The sequence below is a fragment of the Bufo gargarizans genome, chromosome 2 (assembly GCF_014858855.1).
Source record: "Bufo gargarizans isolate SCDJY-AF-19 chromosome 2, ASM1485885v1, whole genome shotgun sequence".
Classification (NCBI taxonomy): domain Eukaryota; kingdom Metazoa; phylum Chordata; class Amphibia; order Anura; family Bufonidae; genus Bufo; species Bufo gargarizans.
Window position 1 is genome coordinate 32,477,848 of NC_058081.1, and position 21,745 is coordinate 32,499,592.

The window sequence follows — 21,745 nt, forward strand, 5'->3', positions numbered from 1 at the left end:
TCTTTGTTTAAGGGTTTTGCATTAGTTGTATTATTTATTGCATGCTCCATTGTTTTACTATAATCACTATAATCTGCTCTTTTCTTCCCTCTCACTTTGCTCTGGATTCAGCAATGGTCTTTTATGCTGAAGCTGTGTGATTTCCCGGCAGTGTTGATTTAGAATTCCTGTATTTGTCCCCCAGCCAAATATTTACATACCATAAATCTTAAATCTCTTCAGTTACTTATTAAAAAGGCTATAGGGTCAAGGAAAGAGAGCTCAGGCTAAAATCCTTTATAAACCCCCTCCATGTCTGCAAACAGCACATACCCCAGGCAGCATCATGGGGTTAGGAGCTTTGTGTCTTCTTCTACTGTATGGACTCATTGGGTCCTACGCGCAGCAACCGTGAGTATCACCTGACCCTATACATCTATCCATCTATCTATCTATCTATCTATCTATCTATCTATCTATCTATCTCTTTCGCCTGGTCTGCCAGCCTATCTAATATACAGTGGATATAAAAAGTCTACACACCCCTGTTAAAATGTCAGGTTTCTGTGCTGTAAAAAAAGAAGACAAAGATAAATCATTTCAGAACTTTTTCCACCTTTAATGTGACTTATAAACTGTACCACTCAATTGAAAAACAAACTGAAATCTTTTAGGTGGAGGGAAGAAAACGAAAAAAAAAAAAACTAAAATAATGTGTTTGCATAAGTGAGCACACCCTCTTATAACTGGGGATGTAGCTGTGTTCAAAATTAAGCAATCACATTTAGAATCATGTTAAATAGGAATCAGCGTACACCTGCCATCATGTAAAGTGCCTCTGATTAACCCCAAATAAAGTTCAGCTGCTCTAGTTGGTCTTACCTGAAATCATTAGTCGCATCCCACAGCAAAAGCCACGGTTCACAGAGAGCTTCCAAAGCATCAGAGGGATCTCATTGTTAAAAGGTATCAGTCAGGAGAAGGGTACAACAGAGTTTCCAAGGCATTAGATATACCATGGAACACAGTGAAGACAGTCATCATCAAGTGGAGAAAATATGGCACAACAGCACCCCACAGTAGACAGCCCCCACAGTATATAGCACCCCACAGTATACAGTACAGCAGTATAGCACTCCACAATGTACAGCACCCACAGTATACAGCCCCCCACAGTATACAGCCCCCCACAGTATACAGCAGCCCACAGTATATAGCACCCCACAGTATACATTACAGCAGTATAGCACTCCACAATATACAGCACCCACAGTATACAGCACCTCATGGTATACAGCACCTCACAGTATACAGTATACAGCACCCCAAACTATACAGAATACTGCACCTCGCAGTATAGCACCCCACAATATACAGCACCTCACGGTATACAGCACCTCATGGTATACAGCACCTCATGGTATACAGTATATAGCACCCCAAACTATACAGAATACAGCACCTTACAGTATACAGCACCCCACAGTATAAATTAGAGCAGTATAGCACCCCACAGTATACAGCACCTCACGGTATACAGCACCCCAAACTATACAGAATACAGGACCTCAAAGTATACAGTATACAGCACCCCACAGTTTACAGTAGAGCAGAATAGCACCCCACAGTATACAGTAGAGCAGTATAATACCCCACAGTATGCAGCACCCCACAGTATACAGTTGAGCAGTATAACACCCCACAGTATGCAGCCCCCCACAGTATAAAGCACCCCATAATATACAGTATATAGCACCCCACAGTATACAGCAACCCACAGTATACAGCACCCCATAGTATACAGTAGAGCAGCACCCCAAAATATATAGCCCCCCACAGTATACAGCACCCAATAGTATACAGTAGAGCAGTATAGCACCCCACAGTATACAGCACCCCCCAGTATACAGTAGCTTACAGTATATTAGTATAACAGCCCCTGTAACCTTTTCCTGATGTAATCTTCACAAAAAAAGCTCCACAGTTAAGGCAAACTTCTCCTGCAGCAACACTCCTGGAAGAAAGGACCTTTGATTACCTCCATAGCCATGTGACCAGTAATATTGCTAGGTTACTGGTCACATGGTGATGATGTCATCTAAGGTCCTTTCTCCTAAGAGAATCATAGCTCTCACAGTTCGCCGCCTGGAGTGCCGGCAGGCAGGCATGGCATGGCAGCACCCCCCTGTGTAACTGACAGCCAGACACCTGGGGCAGTGGCTAGCAGGGCTCAAGAGGCCGCTGCTTTGGGCCCCCCAGGAGCAACTGGGCCTGGGGCAGCTGCCTGTTTTCCCCCCTGGACATTACCAAGAACTGGACGTTCCTCCAAAATTGATGAAAAGACGAGAAAAAAAATGGTCTGGGAGGCTACCAAGAGGCCTACAGCAACATTAATGGAGCTGCAGGAATATTTGGCAAGTACTGGCTGTGTGGTACATGTGACAACAATCTCCCATATTCTTCATATGTCTGGGCTATGGGGTAGAGTGGCAAGACAAAAGCATTTTTTTATGACGAAAAACATCCAAGCCAGGCTACATTTGCAAAAACCAATCTACATCCTGCTGCCACCCCCAATACTGTGCCCGTTGTGCCCCCCAATGCCCCAGGTACTATACTGCTGAAAAAAATAGTGACCCCAGTAGACATAATTGGGGTCTTTTATCAAACAGGTGTAAAGTAGAACTGGATTTCCAAAAGAGCTGTCAAAAATGAAAGGTGGAATCTGATTTGCTGCTATCGGCAACTAAGCCAGTTCTACTTTACACCAGTTTGATAAATTACCCAAAATGTCCCTATAGTGTCCTCAGCAGCTATAATGTCCCATAGAGTGCCCCCAGTAATAACACCCTATATTGTGCTCCAGGTAATAATCCCTATATAGTGTCCCCAGATATAATAGAATTGCCCTACAGTGCCTTCCCATTAGCAAGGCCCCCACGCTGCCCCCATATAGTAATTTCCCCCACACTGCCCCATAGTAATTTCTCCCACACTGCCCCATACAGTAATTTTCCCCCCACAGTAATTTCCCCACACTGCCCCCCACAGTAATTTCCCCACACTGCCCCCCACAGTAATCTCCCCCTCACTGCCCCATAGTAATTTCCCCCACACTGCCCCCATACAGTAATTTGACGACAAAGTAATCTCCCCCTCACTGCCCCCACACAGTAATTTCCCCCACACTGCCCCATATAGTAATTTCCCCCACACTGCCCCATATAGTAATTTCCCCCACACAGTAATTTCCCCCACACTGCCCCATATAGTAATTTGCCCCACACAGTAATCTCCCCCACACTTCCCCCATCCAGTAATTTCCCACACACAGTAATTTCCCACCCACTGCCCCATACAGCAATTTGCCCCACACAGTAATTTCCCCCACACTGCCCCCACAGTCATTTCCCCCACATTGCCCCATACAGCAATTTGCCCCACACAGTAATTTCCCCCACACAGTAATTTCCCCCACACAGTAATTTCCCCCACATTGCCCCCATACAGTAATTTCCCCGCACACAGTAGTTTCCCCCACACTGCCACCACATAGTAGTTTGCCCCACACAGTAGTTTCCCCCACACTTCCCCCACACAGTAATTTCCCCCACACTGCCCCCATACAGTAATTTTCTCCACACTGCCCCATACAGTAATTTCCCACCCACTGCCCCAAACAGCAATTTGCCCCACACAGTAATTCCCCCCACACTGCCCCCACACAGTAATTTCCCCCACACTGCCCCCACACAGTAATTTCCCCCACATTGCCCCCATACAGCAATTTTCCCCACACAGTAATTTCCCCCACATTGCCCCCATACAGTAGTTTCCCCCACACAGTAGTTTCCCCCACACTTCCCCATACAATAATTTCCCCCACACTATAGTTTCCCCCACGCTGCCCCCACACAGCCCCCACACAGTAATTGAGACACCAAGCTACATGTGCGATTCCATGCTGGGGCAGGTACAGTTCCTATCTCCTCCCACCCATCTAAGGCCTCATGCACACGACCGTTGTGTGCATCCGTGTCCGTTGTTCCGTTTTCCGTGATTTTCTGCGGACCCATTGAATTTCAATGGGTCCGTTGAAAACTCGGAGAATGCACCGTTGTACATCTGCGTCCGTGATCCGTGTTTCCTGTCCGTCAAAAAATAAGACCTGTCCTATTTTTTCGACGGACAATGGTTCACGTCAATGGGTCCGTGAAAAAACACGGATGCACACAAGATTGTCATCCGCGTCCGTCATCCGTGTCCGTAGACTACTTTCACACAGACGGATCCGCTAATCCGTCTGCATAAAAGCTTTTTAGATCTGAGTTTTCACTTCGTCAAAACTCAGATCTGACAGTATATTCTAACACAGAGGCGTTCCCATAGTGATGGGGACGCTTCAAGCTAGAATATACTACGAACTGTCTACATGACTGCCCCCTGCTGCCTGGCAGCACCCGATCTCTTACAGGGGGCTGTGATCCGCACAATTAACCCCTTAGATGCCACACCTGAGGGGTTAATTGTGCGTATCATAGCCCCCTGTAAGAGATCAGGTGCTGCCAGGCAGGAGGGGGCAGACCCCCTCCCTCCCCAGTTTTAAATTTATTAGTGGCCAGTGCGGCCCCCCTCCCTCCCCTGTATTTAACTCATTGGTGGCCAGTGTGGCCCCCCTCACTCCCTCCCCAGTTATATATTTATTGGTGGCCAGTGCGGCCTCCCCTCCCCCCTAATTAAAATCACCACCCCCATCATTGGTGGCCAGTGCGGCCTCCCCTCTCCCCCCCCTAATTAAAATCACCTTCCCCTGTAAGAGATCGGGTGCTGCCAGGCAGCAGGGGGCAGTTATTACACAGTTCTCAGTATATTCTAACTTGAAGCGTCCCCATCACCATGGGAACGCCTCTGTGTTAGAATATACTGTCGGATCTGAGTTTCACGATCTAACTCATATCTGACAGTATATTCTAACATAGAGGCGTTCCCATGGTGATGGGGACGCTTCAAGTTAAAATATACCATCGGATTGGAGAAAACTCCGATCCGATGGTATAATAGGGACTCCTGACTTTACATTGAAAGTCAATGGGGATGGATCCGTTTGCAATTGCACCATATTGTGTCAACGTCAAACGGATCCGTCCCTATTGACTTGCATTGTAAGTCAGGACGGATCCGTTTTGCTCTGCACGGCCAGGCGGACACCAAAATGACTTTTTCCTTCATGTCCGTGTATCCTCCAAAAATCAAGTAAGACCCACGGAAGAAAAAACGGTCATGGACCACGGAAACACAGAAATCCGTTTTGCGGACCGCAAAAAAAAAACAGTCGTGTGCATGAGGCCTAAGTGTGTTTATAATTAACACATATAACTCGGCACATTTGTATGTCATTTATCAATAATGATGCACTACAGTTTATTAATGACTATATGCACTTTTTATGTATTTATATGTTTGTTTTTTAGCTTATACATCATTCATGTATTGATTGTCTATATTTGATTATAGATTTATAGATTTTTTATGAAATATTTTGGGCACCTTTGCACAATGATTATTATTCGATTTATTCAATTCTTAATGTTGATGGTATTTATATTTGTACTTTGCACCATTTGTATTGTCACTGCTTGAAAAAGGTTCCACAGAAAGGACCGAAACGTTGCGTCTGGTGTAATAAACACACAATTTTTTGGGAAGTGCCGTGGAATTTCTCATTTTTATATTTATCTGGATGTTGGATCGCTTCCGCAGCCGATGGCACTGCCTTCTCTGCCTTGTTTGCAGTGCTGCCCAGTATATCATTTTTTTGTCTAGATAGATAGATGCTCACGTTTGTTTCTGGCGTACTGGCTACTGTGGTTTCCGTGTAGGCTGGTTACCATGGGCAACATGTAACAACGGCAGCCTGTGTGCGTACTTTCTCTGTGTATGCATGATCCACTCCATGTTGTCTTGGTTCGTATGGGGTTAATTATAACTCCCAACCGTCCTGGATCCTGCGGGACTGTGAGGGGGCACAGTTGGGCATATTACTGTGAGGGGACACATATCTGGGCATAATCTGTGAAGGGGGCACAATATGGGCATAACTACTGTGTGGTGGCATAAAGGTTGAATAATTACTATACGGGGGCATTTAGGGGACTGGGTGGGATTAGGTGTTTAGTTATGTTTTGGGTGGAGTTAGAGGCGTGGCCTAGTGCAGAAAAAATGTGCCCCTCTTCCTTCTTTTATAAAGTTGGGAGGTATGGGTTAATGTCTTGGTCTGGGTGTGGTCACTACTAGTGTTGATCGCCAATATTCTAATCGCAAATTTTTATCGCGAATATCTGCAAGTTGAGAATTTACGAAGATGTAGAATATAGTGCTATATATTAAAAATCGCTAATATTCTAGATTTTTTTTTCATCAGTAACCTCCCTTCTTGCTTGGGGGACAATGAGAAGGCCGCAATATCTTTGTCAGAGCTTAGCAACATCCCTAGCAACCAATAGGAAAGTTGCCTACCCCTTACTATATAAGAACCTCCCCCGCAGCCATTTTCTGCTGTTATTTGCAGTTCTGAGAGAGAGAGAGCAGTGACATTGCTGTGCTCTGGGCTTTCATCTGGATCCTATTCCTTATCCAATTACATTAGATAGTTAGCTCATATATATAATACAGATAGTGGGAGATAGTCAGTGTAGGTTAGATAGTGATATAGTGTAGCTGATAGGTTCTGCTGTCCATACATACATGCTACAGACATAGTGCTGTGATGTCACAATACTTAGTGCACCAATCAGTAATATCTACTCAGACCTGATAAAATGTGAAGTTGCATGTATTGAGCAAAAAATATGTGCATCATTGCGCAATCGCGAAAATAATGACGAGATCACGAATTATAGAATTTGCAAATTTATTGTGAATATTATGCGAAAAAATTTACAAAATTTTGTGAAAATTAATATCACCTATGCCGCTCATCACGAGTCACTACAGTAGGTGCTATATGTTCCTGTTAGTTCTGGTCCCGGGGGTCAGTCTATGCACCTGATCTGTGGTTATTCCATCTGCCTTGTCTGTGTGGTCACCTAGTAATACATGAAGGTCACCTTGTCTGGTTCTGTGTCTTGTCAGTGACCGCCATGTGTTATTCCGCATGGGGTCGAGGCATCTGATTGTCTGGGTCAGTGTTTTGTCTGTGACCACCATCTGTCGTTCCATATAGGGTCCAGACTTCTGCCTGTCTATGCAGCTCTGTCTGTTTGCCCGTGGACTATTTCCACATGGGGAACAGGAATCTGCTAGTCCATTTCTATGCCTTCGGTTAGAAGGCTCCTGGTTTCTCCTGAGGGAATATAGACAGACAGACAGATAGATAGATAGATAGATAGATAGATAGATAGATAGATAGATAGATAGATAGAAGAAAAGTATTTGATACACTGGCAATTTTGCAAGTTTTCCCACCTACAAAAAATGGAGAAGTCTGTAATTTTTAAGGTACACTTCAACTGTGAGAGACAGAATCTAAAGAAAAATCCATAAAATCACATTGTATGATTTTAAAATAATTAGCATTTTATTGCATGAAATAAGTATTTTAGGCTACTTTCACACTAGCGTTTTTTCTTTTCCGGCGCTGAGTTCCGTCCTAGGGGCTCAAATCCGGAAAATAACTGATCAGTTTTATCCTAATGCATTCTGAATGGAGAGCAATCCGCTCAGGATGCATCAGGATGTCTTCAGTTCAGTCTTTTTGACTGATCAGGCTTTTCAGAAAAACGTAGGTGTCTTTTACACTTGCGTTGTCCGGATCCGGCGTGTACTCCATTTGCCGGAATTACACGCCGGATCCGGAAAAACGCAAGTGAACTGAAAGCATTTGAAGACGGATCCGTCTTCAAAATGCGTTCAGTGTTGCTATGGCAGCCAGGACGCTATTAAAGTCTTGGTTGCCATAGTAGTAGTGGGGAGCGGGGGAGCAGTATACTTACAGTCCGTGCGGCTCGCGGGGCGCTCCAGAATGACGTCAGAGCGCCCCATGCGCATGGATGACGTGTCCATGCGATCACGTCATCCATGCGCGTGGGGCGCCCTGACGTCACTCTGGAGCGCCCCGGGAGCCGCACGGACGGTAAGTATGCTGCTCCCCCGCTCCCCACTACACTTTACCATGGCTGCCAGGACTTTAGCGTCCCGGCAGCCATGGTAACCATTAGAAAAAAGCTAAACGTCAGATCCGGCAATGCGCCGAAACGACGTTTAGCTTAAGGCCGGATCCGGATCAATGCCTTTCAATGGGCATTAATTCCGGATCCGGCCTTGCGGCAAGTCTTCAGGATTTTTGGCCAGAGCAAAAAGCGCAGCATGCTGCGGTATTTTCTCCGGCCAAAAAACGTTCCGGTCCGGAACTGAAGACATCCTGATGCATCCTGAATGGATTTCTCTCCATTCAGAATGCATTAGGATAAAACTGATCAGGATTCTTCCGGCATAGAGCCCCGACGACGGAACTCTATGCCGGAAGACAAGAACGCAAGTGTGAAAGAGCCCGTAGCATGTTATATTTTTACCTCCGGCCAAAAATCCTGAACACTTTGACTGAACGCTGGATCCGGTCTTTTTCCCATTGACTTGCATTAACGCCGGATCCGGCGCCGTGTGTTCAGTCAAACCGGATCCGGCTTTTGCATGCTAAACCCGAAAAATGTGAAAAAAAAATTAAAGTCTATAAATTGCGGACCCGTTTTTTCCAATGCAGTTTTTCATTGTGATCAAAATCCTGATCAGGATTTAAATGTAATCCGTTTTAACACGTTTTGCCGGATCCGGCGGGCAGTTCCGGTGTCGGAATTGAACGCCGGATTAAAACAACGCTAGTGTGAAAGTACCCTTATACAAAAGAAAAACAGAACTTAATATTTGGTACAGAAACATTTGTTTGCATTTACAGAGATCAGTCATTTCCTGCAGTTCTTGACTAAGTTTGCACACACCACAGCAGCAGGGATTTTTGCCCACTCCTCCATACAAATCTTCTCCAGATCTTTCACGTTTCAGGCCTGTTGCTGGGCCACATTGAGTTTCAGCTCCCTCCAAAGATTTTTGATTGGGTTCAGGTCTGGCTAGGCCACTCCAGGCAGTGGCGTAGGGATCGCCATAGCAACCATAGCAGTGGCTATGGGGCCCCTACGCCACTGGGGGCCTGTCCGGGCCGCCTTCTGTTGATTTATTATTTTTATTAATTTTTTTTATTTACACACACACACTACAAACAGGCAGCCAGGCCCGAGCCGCGGCCCGCCCACTACACTAGTGTAGTGGGCGGGGCGCGGGCGGTCCGCGGTTCAGGCTTGGCTAGGGAGGAGTCAGGACTGGACTGGAGCAGGGCGCACGCAGGGCCGGGCCGACACAGAGGCTGGGGAGGCTCCAGCCAGGCCACTGAGTAAGGAGGATCCGATCATATTCTAACCCCCAGGCGTTCCCATGGTGACGGGGATGCTTGCCTGGGGGTTAGAATATACCATCGGATCTGAGTTTTCACGCTCTCAGCGAGAGCGTGAAAACTCAAATCTGATGGTATATTCTAACCCCCAGGCGTTCCCATGGTGACTGGGACGCTTGCCTGGGGGTTAGAATATACAGGGCCACGCCGCTCACAGGAGCACATTTATAAACTAATTAGTAACTTGAACTTTAATCATTGACATTGCTGAATGCTGATCTCTTTACTTGCATTGCATACCTTACTCTGTCTTAGCTCTGGTAACGGTACAGCAGGCAGTGCGGGTGGCGCTCACTCACTGACGTCACGCGCCTGCTCCTCCCACTAGGCGACGCAGGCGTCAGTGAGTGAGCGCCGCCCGCAGGACCCAAACAAAGATTTCTGCAGTGGTGAGGAAATGAAAAATAACAGATATTGGAAAGTTTCTGGTCTCAGTCACTTTATGAGCAAATCTAGTTCTTCCTTAGCAGTAAGGTTGAGATCGACAATAGTAGCCTTGAAGGTTGATCTCCAGACCCTGTAGCTCTCTGGACAGTCGTCACAGTCTCTCACTCCTTGGTGTCAAAGTAACTTGTGGAACCCCTTGGTGTGAAAGTTCTCTGGTGATGTAGGGTGAGGTTTACCAGGGTAAAATTATGTTGCATGAGCGTTTAACTGTGGTGTAGTCTCTAAGGCTTGTGCTGGCTTTGGTTTAATCTGCAGCTTATCACCGGACGTCACCTTGTTTTTGACATGAGTTGATCCGGTTTACTGCATAGATGTACTTGCGTTGTAGACTTGAAGAGGCTCAGACATAGAGCTGAGAGGTCTCTATGCAGTACACCAGTCCTGCAGGGTAAGCGAATATGAGGTCACAGGGGGTAGTTAACAAACCGAGGGTTGCTCTTAGTACTCACATATTTTATTTACCCTGGGCAGGCGTACAGCAGTGATGGAGAGGCTGGTACATGGATCCTCTGGGGCACTCTCTGTGTATAGGGACCAGGCCAGGTGGTAGGTGAGGTGCCCTGGGTGTTGTAGGTTTAGTGTGCCTGTGGCAAGAGCCCTTAACCACTTCAGCCCCGCTAGGTGAAACCCCCTTCATGACCAGAGCACTTTTTACACTTCGGCACTACACTCCTTTCACCGTTTATCGCTCGGTCATGCAACTTACCACCCAAATGAATTTTACCTCCTTTTCTTCTCACTAATAGAGCTTTCATTTGGTGGTATTTTATTGCTGCTGAAATTTTTACTTTTTTTGTTATTAATCAAAATGTAACGATTTTTTTGCAAAAAAATGAAATTTTTCAATTTCAGCTGTAAAATTTTGCAAAAAAAACGACATCCATATATACATTTTTCGCCAAATTTATTGTTCTACATGTCTTTGATTAAAAAAAAATGTTTGGGCAAAAAAAAAATGGTTTGGGTAAAAGTTATAGCATTTACAAACTATGGTACAAAAATGTGGATTTCCGCTTTTTGAAGCAGCTCTGACTTTCTGAGCACCTGTCATGTTTCCTGAGGTTCTACAATGCCCAAACAGTAGAAAAACCCCACAAATGACCCCATTTTCGGAAAGTAGACACCGTAAGGTATTCGCTGATGGGCATAGTGAGTTCATAGAACTTTTTATTTTTTGTCACAAGTTAGCGGAAAATGATGATGATTTTATTTTTTTTATTTTTTCTTACAAAGTCTCATATTCCACTAACTTGCGACAAAAAATAAAAAATTCTAAAAACTTGCCATGCCCCTCACGGAATACCTTGTTGTGTCTTCTTTCCAAAATGGGGTCACTTGTGGGGTAGTTATACTGCCCTGGCAATTTAGGGGCCCAAATGTGTGAGAAGAACTTTGCAATCAAAATGTGTAAAAAATGACCGGTAAAATCCGAAAGGTGCACTTTGGAATATGTGCCCCTTTGCCCACCTTGGCAGCAAAAAAGTGTGACACATCTGGTATCGCCGTACTCAGGAGAAGTTGGGGAATGTGTTTTGGGGTGTCATTTTACATATACCCATGCTGGGTGAGAAAAATATCTTGGTCAAATGCCAACTTTGTATAAAAAAATGGGAAAAGTTGTCTTTTGCCAAGATATTTCTCTCACCCAGCATGGGTATATGTAAAATGACACCCCAAAACACATTCCCCAACTTCTCCTGAGTACGGCGATACCAGATGTGTGACACTTTTTTGCTGCCAAGGTGGGCAAAGGGGCACATATTCCAAAGTGCACCTTTCGGATTTTGCAGGGCATTTTTTACACATTTTGATTGCAAAGTTCTTCTCACACATTTGGGCCCCTAAATTGCCAGGGCAGTATAACTACGCCACAAGTGACCCCATTTTGGAAAGAAGACACCCCAAGGTATTCCGTGAGGGGCATGGCGAGTTCCTAGAATTTTTTATTTTTTGTCGCAAGTTAGTGGAATATGATGATTTTTTTTTTTTTCTCTTTTTTCCTTACAAAGTCTCATATTCCACTAACTTGCGACAAAAAATAAAAAATTCTAGGAACTCGCCATGCCCCTCACGGAATACCTTGGGGTGTCTTATTTCCAAAATGGGGTCACTTGTGGGGCAGTTATACTGCCCTGGCAATTTAGGGGCCCAAATGTGTAAGAAGTACCTTGCAATCAAAATGTGTAAAAAATGGCCTGCGAAATCCGAAAGGTGCACTTTGGAATATGTGCCCCTTTGCCCACCTTGGCAGCAAAAAAGTGTCACACATCTGGTATCGCCGTACTCAGGAGAAGTTGGGCAATGTGTTTTGGCATGTCATTTTACATATACCCATGCTGGGTGAGAGAAATATCTTGGCAAAAGACAACTTTTCCCATTTTTTTATACAAAGTTGGCATTTGACCAAGATATTTTTCTCACCCAGCATGGGTATATGTAAAATGACACCCCAAAACACATTCCCCAACTTCTCCTGAGTACGGCGATACCACATGTGTGACACTTTTTTGCAGCCTAGATGCGCAAAGGGGCCCAAATTCCTTTTAGGAGGGCATTTTTAGACATTTGGATCCCAGACTTCTTCTCACACTTTCGGGCCCCTAAAAAGCCAGGGCAGTATAAATACCCCACATGTGACCCCACTTTGGAAAGAAGACACCCCAAGGTATCCAATGAGGGGCCTGGCGAGTTCATAGAATTTTTTTTTTTTTTTGCATAAGTTAGCGGATATTGATATTTTTTTGTTTTTTTCTCACAAAGTCTCACTTTCCGCTAACTTAGGACAAAAATTTCAATCTTTCATGGACTCAATATGCCCCTCACGGAATACCTTGGGGTGTCTTCTTTCCGAAATGGGGTCACATGTGGGGTATTTATACTGCCCTGGCTTTTTAGGGGCCCTAAAGCGTGAGAAGAAGTCTGGAATATAAATGTCTAAAAATGTTTACGCATTTGGATTCCGTGAGGGGTATGGTGAGTCCATGTGAGATTTTATTTTTTGACACAAGTTAGTGGAATATGAGACTTAGTAAGAAAAAACAAAAACAAACAAAAAATGTCCGCTAACTTGTGCCAAAAAAAATGGCTGAATGGAGCCTTACCAGGGGGGGAGTGATCAATGACAGGGGGGTGATCAATGACAGGGGGGTGATCACCCATATAGACTCCCTGATCACCCCCCTGTCACTTATCACCCCCCCCCCCCCTGTAAGGCTCCATTCAGACATCTGCATGATTTTTTACGGATCCATGGATACATGTATCGGATCCACAGAACGCATGCGGACATCTGAATGGAGCCTTACAGGGGGGTTATCAATGACAGGGGGTGATCAGGGTAATCAGGGTGATCACCCCCCTGTCACTGATCACCCCCCCTGTAAGGCTCCATTCAGACATCCGCATGATTTTTTACGGATCCATGGATACATGTATCGGATCCACAGAACGCATGCGGACGTCGGAATGGAGCCTTACAGGGGGGTTATCAATGACAGGGGGTGATCAGGGTAATCAGGGTGATCACCCCCCTGTCACTGATCACCCCCCCCCCCCCTGTAAGGCTCCATTCAGACATCCGCATGATTTTTTACGGATCCATGGATACATGTATCGGATCCACAGAACGCATGCGGACGTCTAAATGGAGCCGTACAGGGGGGTTATCAATGACAGGGGGTGATCAGGGTAATCAGGGTGATCACCCCCCTGTCACTGATCACCCCCCCTGTAAGGCTCCATTCAGACATCCACATGATTTTTTACGGATCCATGGATACATGTATCGGATCCACAGAACGCATGCGGACGTCTGAATGGAGCCTTACAGGGGGGGTTATCAATGACAGGGGGTGATCAGGGTAATCAGGGTGATCACCCCCCTGTCACTGATCACCCCCCCTGTAAGGCTCCATTCAGACATCCGCATGATTTTTTACGGATACATGGATACATGTATCGGATCCACAGAACGCATGCGGACGTCTGAATGGAGCCTTACAGGGGGGTTATCAATGACAGGGGGTGATCAGGGTAATCAGGGTAATCACCCCCCTGTCACTGATCACCCCCCTGTAAGGCTCCATTCAGACATCCGCATGATTTTTTACGGATACATGGATACATGTATCGGATCCACAGAACGCATGCGGACGTCTGAATGGAGCCTTACAGGGGGGTTATCAATGACAGGGGGTGATCAGGGTAATCAGGGTGATCACCCCCCTGTCACTGATCACCCCCCCTGTAAGGCTCCATTCAGACATCCGCATGATTTTTTACGGATCCATGGATACATGGATCGGATCCACAGAACGCATGCGGACGTCGGAATGGAGCCTTACAGGGGGGTTATCAATGACAGGGGGTGATCAGGGTAATCAGGGTGATCACCCCCCTGTCACTGATCACCCCCCCCCCCCTGTAAGGCTCCATTCAGACATCCGCATGATTTTTACGGATCCATGGATACATGTATCGGATCCACAGAACGCATGCGGACGTCTAAATGGAGCCTTACAGGGGGGTTATCAATGACAGGGGGTGATCAGGGTAATCAGGGTGATCACCCCCCTGTCACTGATCACCCCCCCTGTAAGGCTCCATTCAGACATCCGCATGATTTTTTACGGATACATGGATACATGGATCGGATCCACAGAACGCATGCGGACGTCTGAATGGAGCCTTACAGGGGGGTTATCAATGACAGGGGGTGATCAGGGTAATCAGGGTAATCACCCCCCTGTCACTGATCACCCCCCCTGTAAGGCTCCATTCAGACATCCGCATGATTTTTTACGGATCCATGGATACATGTATCGGATCCACAGAACGCATGCGGACGTCTGAATGGAGCCTTACAGGGGGGTTATCAATGACAGGGGGTGATCAGGGTAATCAGGGTGATCACCCCCCTGTCACTGATCACCCCCCCTGTAAGGCTCCATTCAGACATCCGCATGATTTTTTACGGATACATGGATACATGTATCGGATCCACAGAACGCATGCGGACGTCTGAATGGAGCCTTACAGGGGGGTTATCAATGACAGGGGGTGATCAGGGTAATCAGGGTGATCACCCCCCTGTCACTGATCACCCCCCCTGTAAGGCTCCATTCAGACATCCGCATGATTTTTTACGGATCCATGGATACATGTATCGGATCCACAGAACGCATGCGGACGTCGGAATGGAGCCTTACAGGGGGGTTATCAATGACAGGGGGTGATCAGGGTAATCAGGGTGATCACCCCCCTGTCACTGATCACCCCCCCCCCTGTAAGGCTCCATTCAGACATCCGCATGATTTTTTACGGATCCATGGATACATGTATCGGATCCACAGAACGCATGCGGACGTCTAAATGGAGCCTTACAGGGGGGTTATCAATGACAGGGGGTGATCAGGGTAATCAGGGTGATCACCCCCCTGTCACTGATCACCCCCCCTGTAAGGCTCCATTCAGACATCCGCATGATTTTTTACGGATCCATGGATACATGTATCGGATCCACAGAACGCATGCGGACGTCTGAATGGAGCCTTACAGGGGGGGTTATCAATGACAGGGGGTGATCAGGGTAATCAGGGTGATCACCCCCCTGTCACTGATCACCCCCCCTGTAAGGCTCCATTCAGACATCCGCATGATTTTTTACGGATCCATGGATACATGTATCGGATCCACAGAACGCATGCGGACGTCTGAATGGAGCCTTACAGGGGGGTTATCAATGACAGGGGGTGATCAGGGTAATCAGGGTGATCACCCCCCTGTCACTGATCACCCCCCCTGTAAGGCTCCATTCAGACATCCGCATGATTTTTTACGGATCCATGGATACATGTATCGGATCCACAGAACGCATGCGGACGTCTGAATGGAGCCTTACAGGGGGGGTTATCAATGACAGGGGGTGATCAGGGTAATCAGGGTGATCACCCCCCCTGTAAGGCTCCATTCAGACATCCGCATGATTTTTTACGGATACATGTATCGGATCCACAGAACGCATGCGGACGTCTGAATGGAGCCTTACAGGGGGGTTATCAATGACAGGGGGTGATCAGGGTAATCAGGGTGATCACCCCCCTGTCACTGATCACCCCCCCTGTAAGGCTCCATTCAGACATCCGCATGATTTTTTACGGATACATGTATCGGATCCACAGAACGCATGCGGACGTCTGAATGGAGCCTTACAGGGGGGTTATCAATGACAGGGGGTGATCAGGGTAATCAGGGTGATCACCCCCCTGTCACTGATCACCCCCCCTGTAAGGCTCCATTCAGACATCCGCATGATTTTTTACGGATCCATGGATACATGTATCGGATCCACAGAACGCATGCGGACGTCTGAATGGAGCCTTACAGGGGGGTTATCAATGACAGGGGGTGATCAGGGTAATCAGGGTGATCACCCCCCTGTCACTGATCACCCCCCCTGTAAGGCTCCATTCAGACATCCGCATGATTTTTTACGGATACATGTATCGGATCCACAGAACGCATGCGGACGTCTGAATGGAGCCTTACAGGGGGGTTATCAATGACAGGGGGTGATCAGGGTAATCAGGGTGATCACCCCCCTGTCACTGATCACCCCCCCTGTAAGGCTCCATTCAGACATCCGCATGATTTTTTACGGATCCATGGATACATGTATCGGATCCACAGAACGCATGCGGACGTCGGAATGGAGCCTTACAGGGGGGTTATCAATGACAGGGGGTGATCAGGGTAATCAGGGTGATCACCCCCCTGTCACTGATCACCCCCCCCCCCCTGTAAGGCTCCATTCAGACATCCGCATGATTTTTTACGGATCCATGGATACATGTATCGGATCCACAGAACGCATGCGGACGTCTAAATGGAGCCTTACAGGGGGGTTATCAATGACAGGGGGTGATCAGGGTAATCAGGGTGATCACCCCCCTGTCACTGATCACCCCCCCTGTAAGGCTCCATTCAGACATCCGCATGATTTTTTACGGATCCATGGATACATGTATCGGATCCACAGAACGCATGCGGACGTCGGAATGGAGCCTTACAGGGGGGTTATCAATGACAGGGGGTGATCAGGGTAATCAGGGTGATCACCCCCCTGTCACTGATCACCCCCCCTGTAAGGCTCCATTCAGACATCCGCATGATTTTTTACGGATCCATGGATACATGTATCGGATCCACAGAACGCATGCGGACGTCTGAATGGAGCCTTACAGGGGGGTTATCAATGACAGGGGGTGATCAGGGTAATCAGGGTGATCACCCCCCTGTCACTGATCACCCCCCCCCCCTGTAAGGCTCCATTCAGACATCCGCATGATTTTTTACGGATCCATGGATACATGTATCGGATCCACAGAACGCATGCGGACGTCTGAATGGAGCCTTACAGGGGGGTTATCAATGACAGGGGGTGATCAGGGTAATCAGGGTGATCACCCCCCTGTCACTGATCACCCCCCCCCCCCCTGTAAGGCTCCATTCAGACATCCGCATGATTTTTTACGGATCCATGGATACATGTATCGGATCCACAGAACGCATGCGGACGTCTGAATGGAGCCTTACAGGGGGGGTTATCAATGACAGGGGGTGATCAGGGTAATCAGGGTGATCACCCCCCCTGTAAGGCTCCATTCAGACATCCGCATGATTTTTTACGGATACATGTATCGGATCCACAGAACGCATGCGGACGTCTGAATGGAGCCTTACAGGGGGGTTATCAATGACAGGGGGTGATCAGGGTAATCAGGGTGATCACCCCCCTGTCACTGATCACCCCCCCCCCCTGTAAGGCTCCATTCAGACATCCGCATGATTTTTTACGGATCCATGGATACATGTATCGGATCCACAGAACGCATGCGGACGTCTGAATGGAGCCTTACAGGGGGGTTATCAATGACAGGGGGTGATCAGGGTAATCAGGGTGATCAACCCCCTGTCACTGATCACCCCCCCTGTAAGGCTCCATTCAGACATCCGCATGATTTTTTACGGATCCATGGATACATGTATCGGATCCACAGAACGCATGCGGACGTCTGAATGGAGCCTTACAGGGGGGTTATCAATGACAGGGGGTGATCAGGATAATCAGGGTGATCACCCCCCTGTCACTGATCACCCCCCCTGTAAGGCTCCATTCAGACATCCGCATGATTTTTTACGGATCCATGGATACATGTATCGGATCCACAGAACGCATGCGGACGTCGGAATGGAGCCTTACAGGGGGGTTATCAATGACAGGGGGTGATCAGGGTAATCAGGGTGATCACCCCCCTGTCACTGATCACCCCCCCCCCCCCCTGTAAGGCTCCATTCAGACATCCGCATGATTTTTTACGGATCCATGGATACATGTATCGGATCCACCGAACGCATGCGGACGTCTAAATGGAGCCTTACAGGGGGGTTATCAATGACAGGGGGTGATCAGGGTAATCAGGGTGATCACCCCCCTGTCACTGATCACCCCCCCTGTAAGGCTCCATTCAGACATCCGCATGATTTTTTACGGATCCATGGATACATGTATCGGATCCACAGAACGCATGCGGACGTCTGAATGGAGCCTTACAGGGGGGGTTATCAATGACAGGGGGTGATCAGGGTAATCAGGGTGATCACCCCCCTGTCACTGATCACCCCCCCTGTAAGGCTCCATTCAGACATCCGCATGATTTTTTACGGATCCATGGATACATGTATCGGATCCACAGAACGCATGCGGACGTCGGAATGGAGCCTTACAGGGGGGTTATCAATGACAGGGGGTGATCAGGGTAATCAGGGTGATCACCCCCCTGTCACTGATCACCCCCCCCCCCCCTGTAAGGCTCCATTCAGACATCCGCATGATTTTTTACGGATCCATGGATACATGTATCGGATCCACAGAACGCATGCGGACGTCTAAATGGAGCCTTACAGGGGGGTTATCAATGACAGGGGGTGATCAGGGTAATCAGGGTGATCACCCCCCTGTCACTGATCACCCCCCCTGTAAGGCTCCATTCAGACATCCGCATGATTTTTTACGGATCCATGGATACATGTATCGGATCCACAGAACGCATGCGGACGTCTGAATGGAGCCTTACAGGGGGGGTTATCAATGACAGGGGGTGATCAGGGTAATCAGGGTGATCACCCCCCTGTCACTGATCACCCCCCCTGTAAGGCTCCATTCAGACATCCGCATGATTTTTTACGGATCCATGGATACATGTATCGGATCCACAGAACGCATGCGGACGTCTGAATGGAGCCTTACAGGGGGGTTATCAATGACAGGGGGTGATCAGGGTAATCAGGGTGATCACCCCCCTGTCACTGATCACCCCCCCCCCCCCCTGTAAGGCTCCATTCAGACATCCGCATGATTTTTTACGGATCCATGGATACATGTATCGGATCCACAGAACGCATGCGGACGTCTGAATGGAGCCTTACAGGGGGGTTATCAATGACAGGGGGTGATCAGGGTAATCAGGGTGATCACCCCCCTGTCAGGCTCCATTCAGACATCCGCATGATTTTTTACGGATCCATGGATACATGTATCGGATCCACAGAACGCATGCGGACGTCTGAATGGAGCCTTACAGGGGGGTTATCAATGACAGGGGGTGATCAGGGTAATCAGGGTAATCACCCCCCTGTCACTGATCACCCCCCCTGTAAGGCTCCATTCAGACATCCGCATGATTTTTTACGGATCCATGGATACATGTATCGGATCCACAGAACGCATGCGGACGTCTGAATGGAGCCTTACAGGGGGGTTATCAATGACAGGGGGTGATCAGGGTAATCAGGGTGATCACCCCCCTGTCACTGATCACCCCCCCTGTAAGGCTCCAATCAGACATCCGCATGATTTTTTACGGACCCATGGATACATGTATCGGATCCACAGAACGCATGCGGACGTCTGAATGGAGCCTTACAGGGGGGTTATCAATGACAGGGGGTGATCAGGGTAATCAGGGTGATCACCCCCCTGTCACTGATCACCCCCCCTGTAAGGCTCCATTCAGACATCCGCATGATTTTTTACGGATACATGTATCGGATCCACAGAACGCATGCGGACGTCTGAATGGAGCCTTACAGGGGGGTTATCAATGACAGGGGGTGATCAGGGTAATCAGGGTGATCACCCCCCTGTCACTGATCACCCCCCCTGTAAGGCTCCATTCAGACATCCGCATGATTTTTTACGGATACATGTATCGGATCCACAGAACGCATGCGGACGTCTGAATGGAGCCTTACAGGGGGGTTATCAATGACAGGGGGTGATCAGGGTAATCAGGGTGATCACCCCCCTGTCACTGATCACCCCCCCCCCCCCTGTAAGGCTCCATTCAGACATCCGCATGATTTTTTACGGATCCATGGATACATGTATCGGATCCACAGAACGCATGCGGACGTCTGAATGGAGCCTTACAGGGGGGTTATCAATGACAGGGGGTGATCAGGGTAATCAGGGTGATCACCCCCCTGTCACTGATCACCCCCCCTGTAAGGCTCCATTCAGACATCCGCATGATTTTTTACGGATCCATGGATACATGTATCGGATCCACAGAACGCATGCGGACGTCTGAATGGAGCCTTACAGGGGGGTTATCAATGACAGGGGGTGATCAGGGTAATCAGGGTGATCAACCCCCTGTCACTGATCACCCCCCCTGTAAGGCTCCATTCAGACATCCGCATGATTTTTTACGGATCCATGGATACATGTATCGGATCCACAGAACGCATGCGGACGTCTGAATGGAGCCTTACAGGGGGGTTATCAATGACAGGGGGTGATCAGGGTAATCAGGGTGATCACCCCCCTGTCACTGATCACCCCCCCTGTAAGGCTCCATTCAGACATCCGCATTATTTTTTACGGATCCATGGATACATGTATCGGATCCACAGAACGCATGCGGACGTCTGAATGGAGCCTTACAGGGGGGGTTATCAATGACAGGGGGTGATCAGGGTAATCAGGGTGATCACCCCCCTGTCACTGATCACCCCCCCTGTAAGGCTCCATTCAGACGTCCGCATGATTTTTACGGATCCATGGATACATGTATCGGATCCACAGAACGCATGCGGACGTCTGAATGGAGCCTTACAGGGGGGTTATCAATGACAGGGGGTGATCAGGGTAATCAGGGTGATCACCCCCCTGTCACTGATCACCCCCCCTGTAAGGCTCTATTCAGACATCCGCATGATTTTTTACGGATCCATGGATACATGTATCGGATCCACAGAACGCATGCGGACGTCTGAATGGAGCCTTACAGGGGGGTTATCAATGACAGGGGGTGATCAGGGTGATCAGGGTATGCGTCATCTCGCGTCTCGCGAGATGACGCATATATGCGTGACTGTGCGCCAGCCTGCCACCTCCGGAACGCACATGTGCGTTAGGCGGTCCGGAGGTGGTTAAAGGGATTCTGGCACCAGGTTTCACCCCCTCCAGATAAAAATATGGTTATGTTCAGGGAGCTTTCACGATTCCTAATGTGGTCTTATAAATGTAATCTGTAGGCTCATTTTGCTAAAAAATAAATAAGGTGCCCAAAGGGAAGTAAATGGATCCAAGCTGCCGCCCGCACCCGCCACCGTTCGTGCCCAGCTCCGCCTTTCCCGACCTCAGCGCCGCCTCATAATCCTGTGTGACGCCTCCGGCTCTCCCTCCCTCCCCGCTCCTTCTGCTCTAACATCTCGCGCGTGCGCACAGGGCTCTGCCAGTGTGCAGCTAATTGA

The 21,745-nt window shown here is 48.1% G+C and overlaps 1 protein-coding gene across 1 annotated transcript in view; it reads left to right on the plus strand.

The window, feature by feature from the left end:
* The first annotated feature begins 302 nt into the window (after positions 1–302).
* The window catches only part of LOC122927158 (venom factor-like), a 495,227-nt gene continuing 473,784 nt past the window's right edge, over positions 303–21,745 (plus strand). Inside the window, exon 1 of the mRNA XM_044278755.1 lies at positions 303–390. Within this exon, the coding sequence (XP_044134690.1) occupies positions 326–390 (65 nt within the window). The 5' untranslated portion in view covers positions 303–325. The remainder of the gene's footprint in view (positions 391–21,745) is intronic.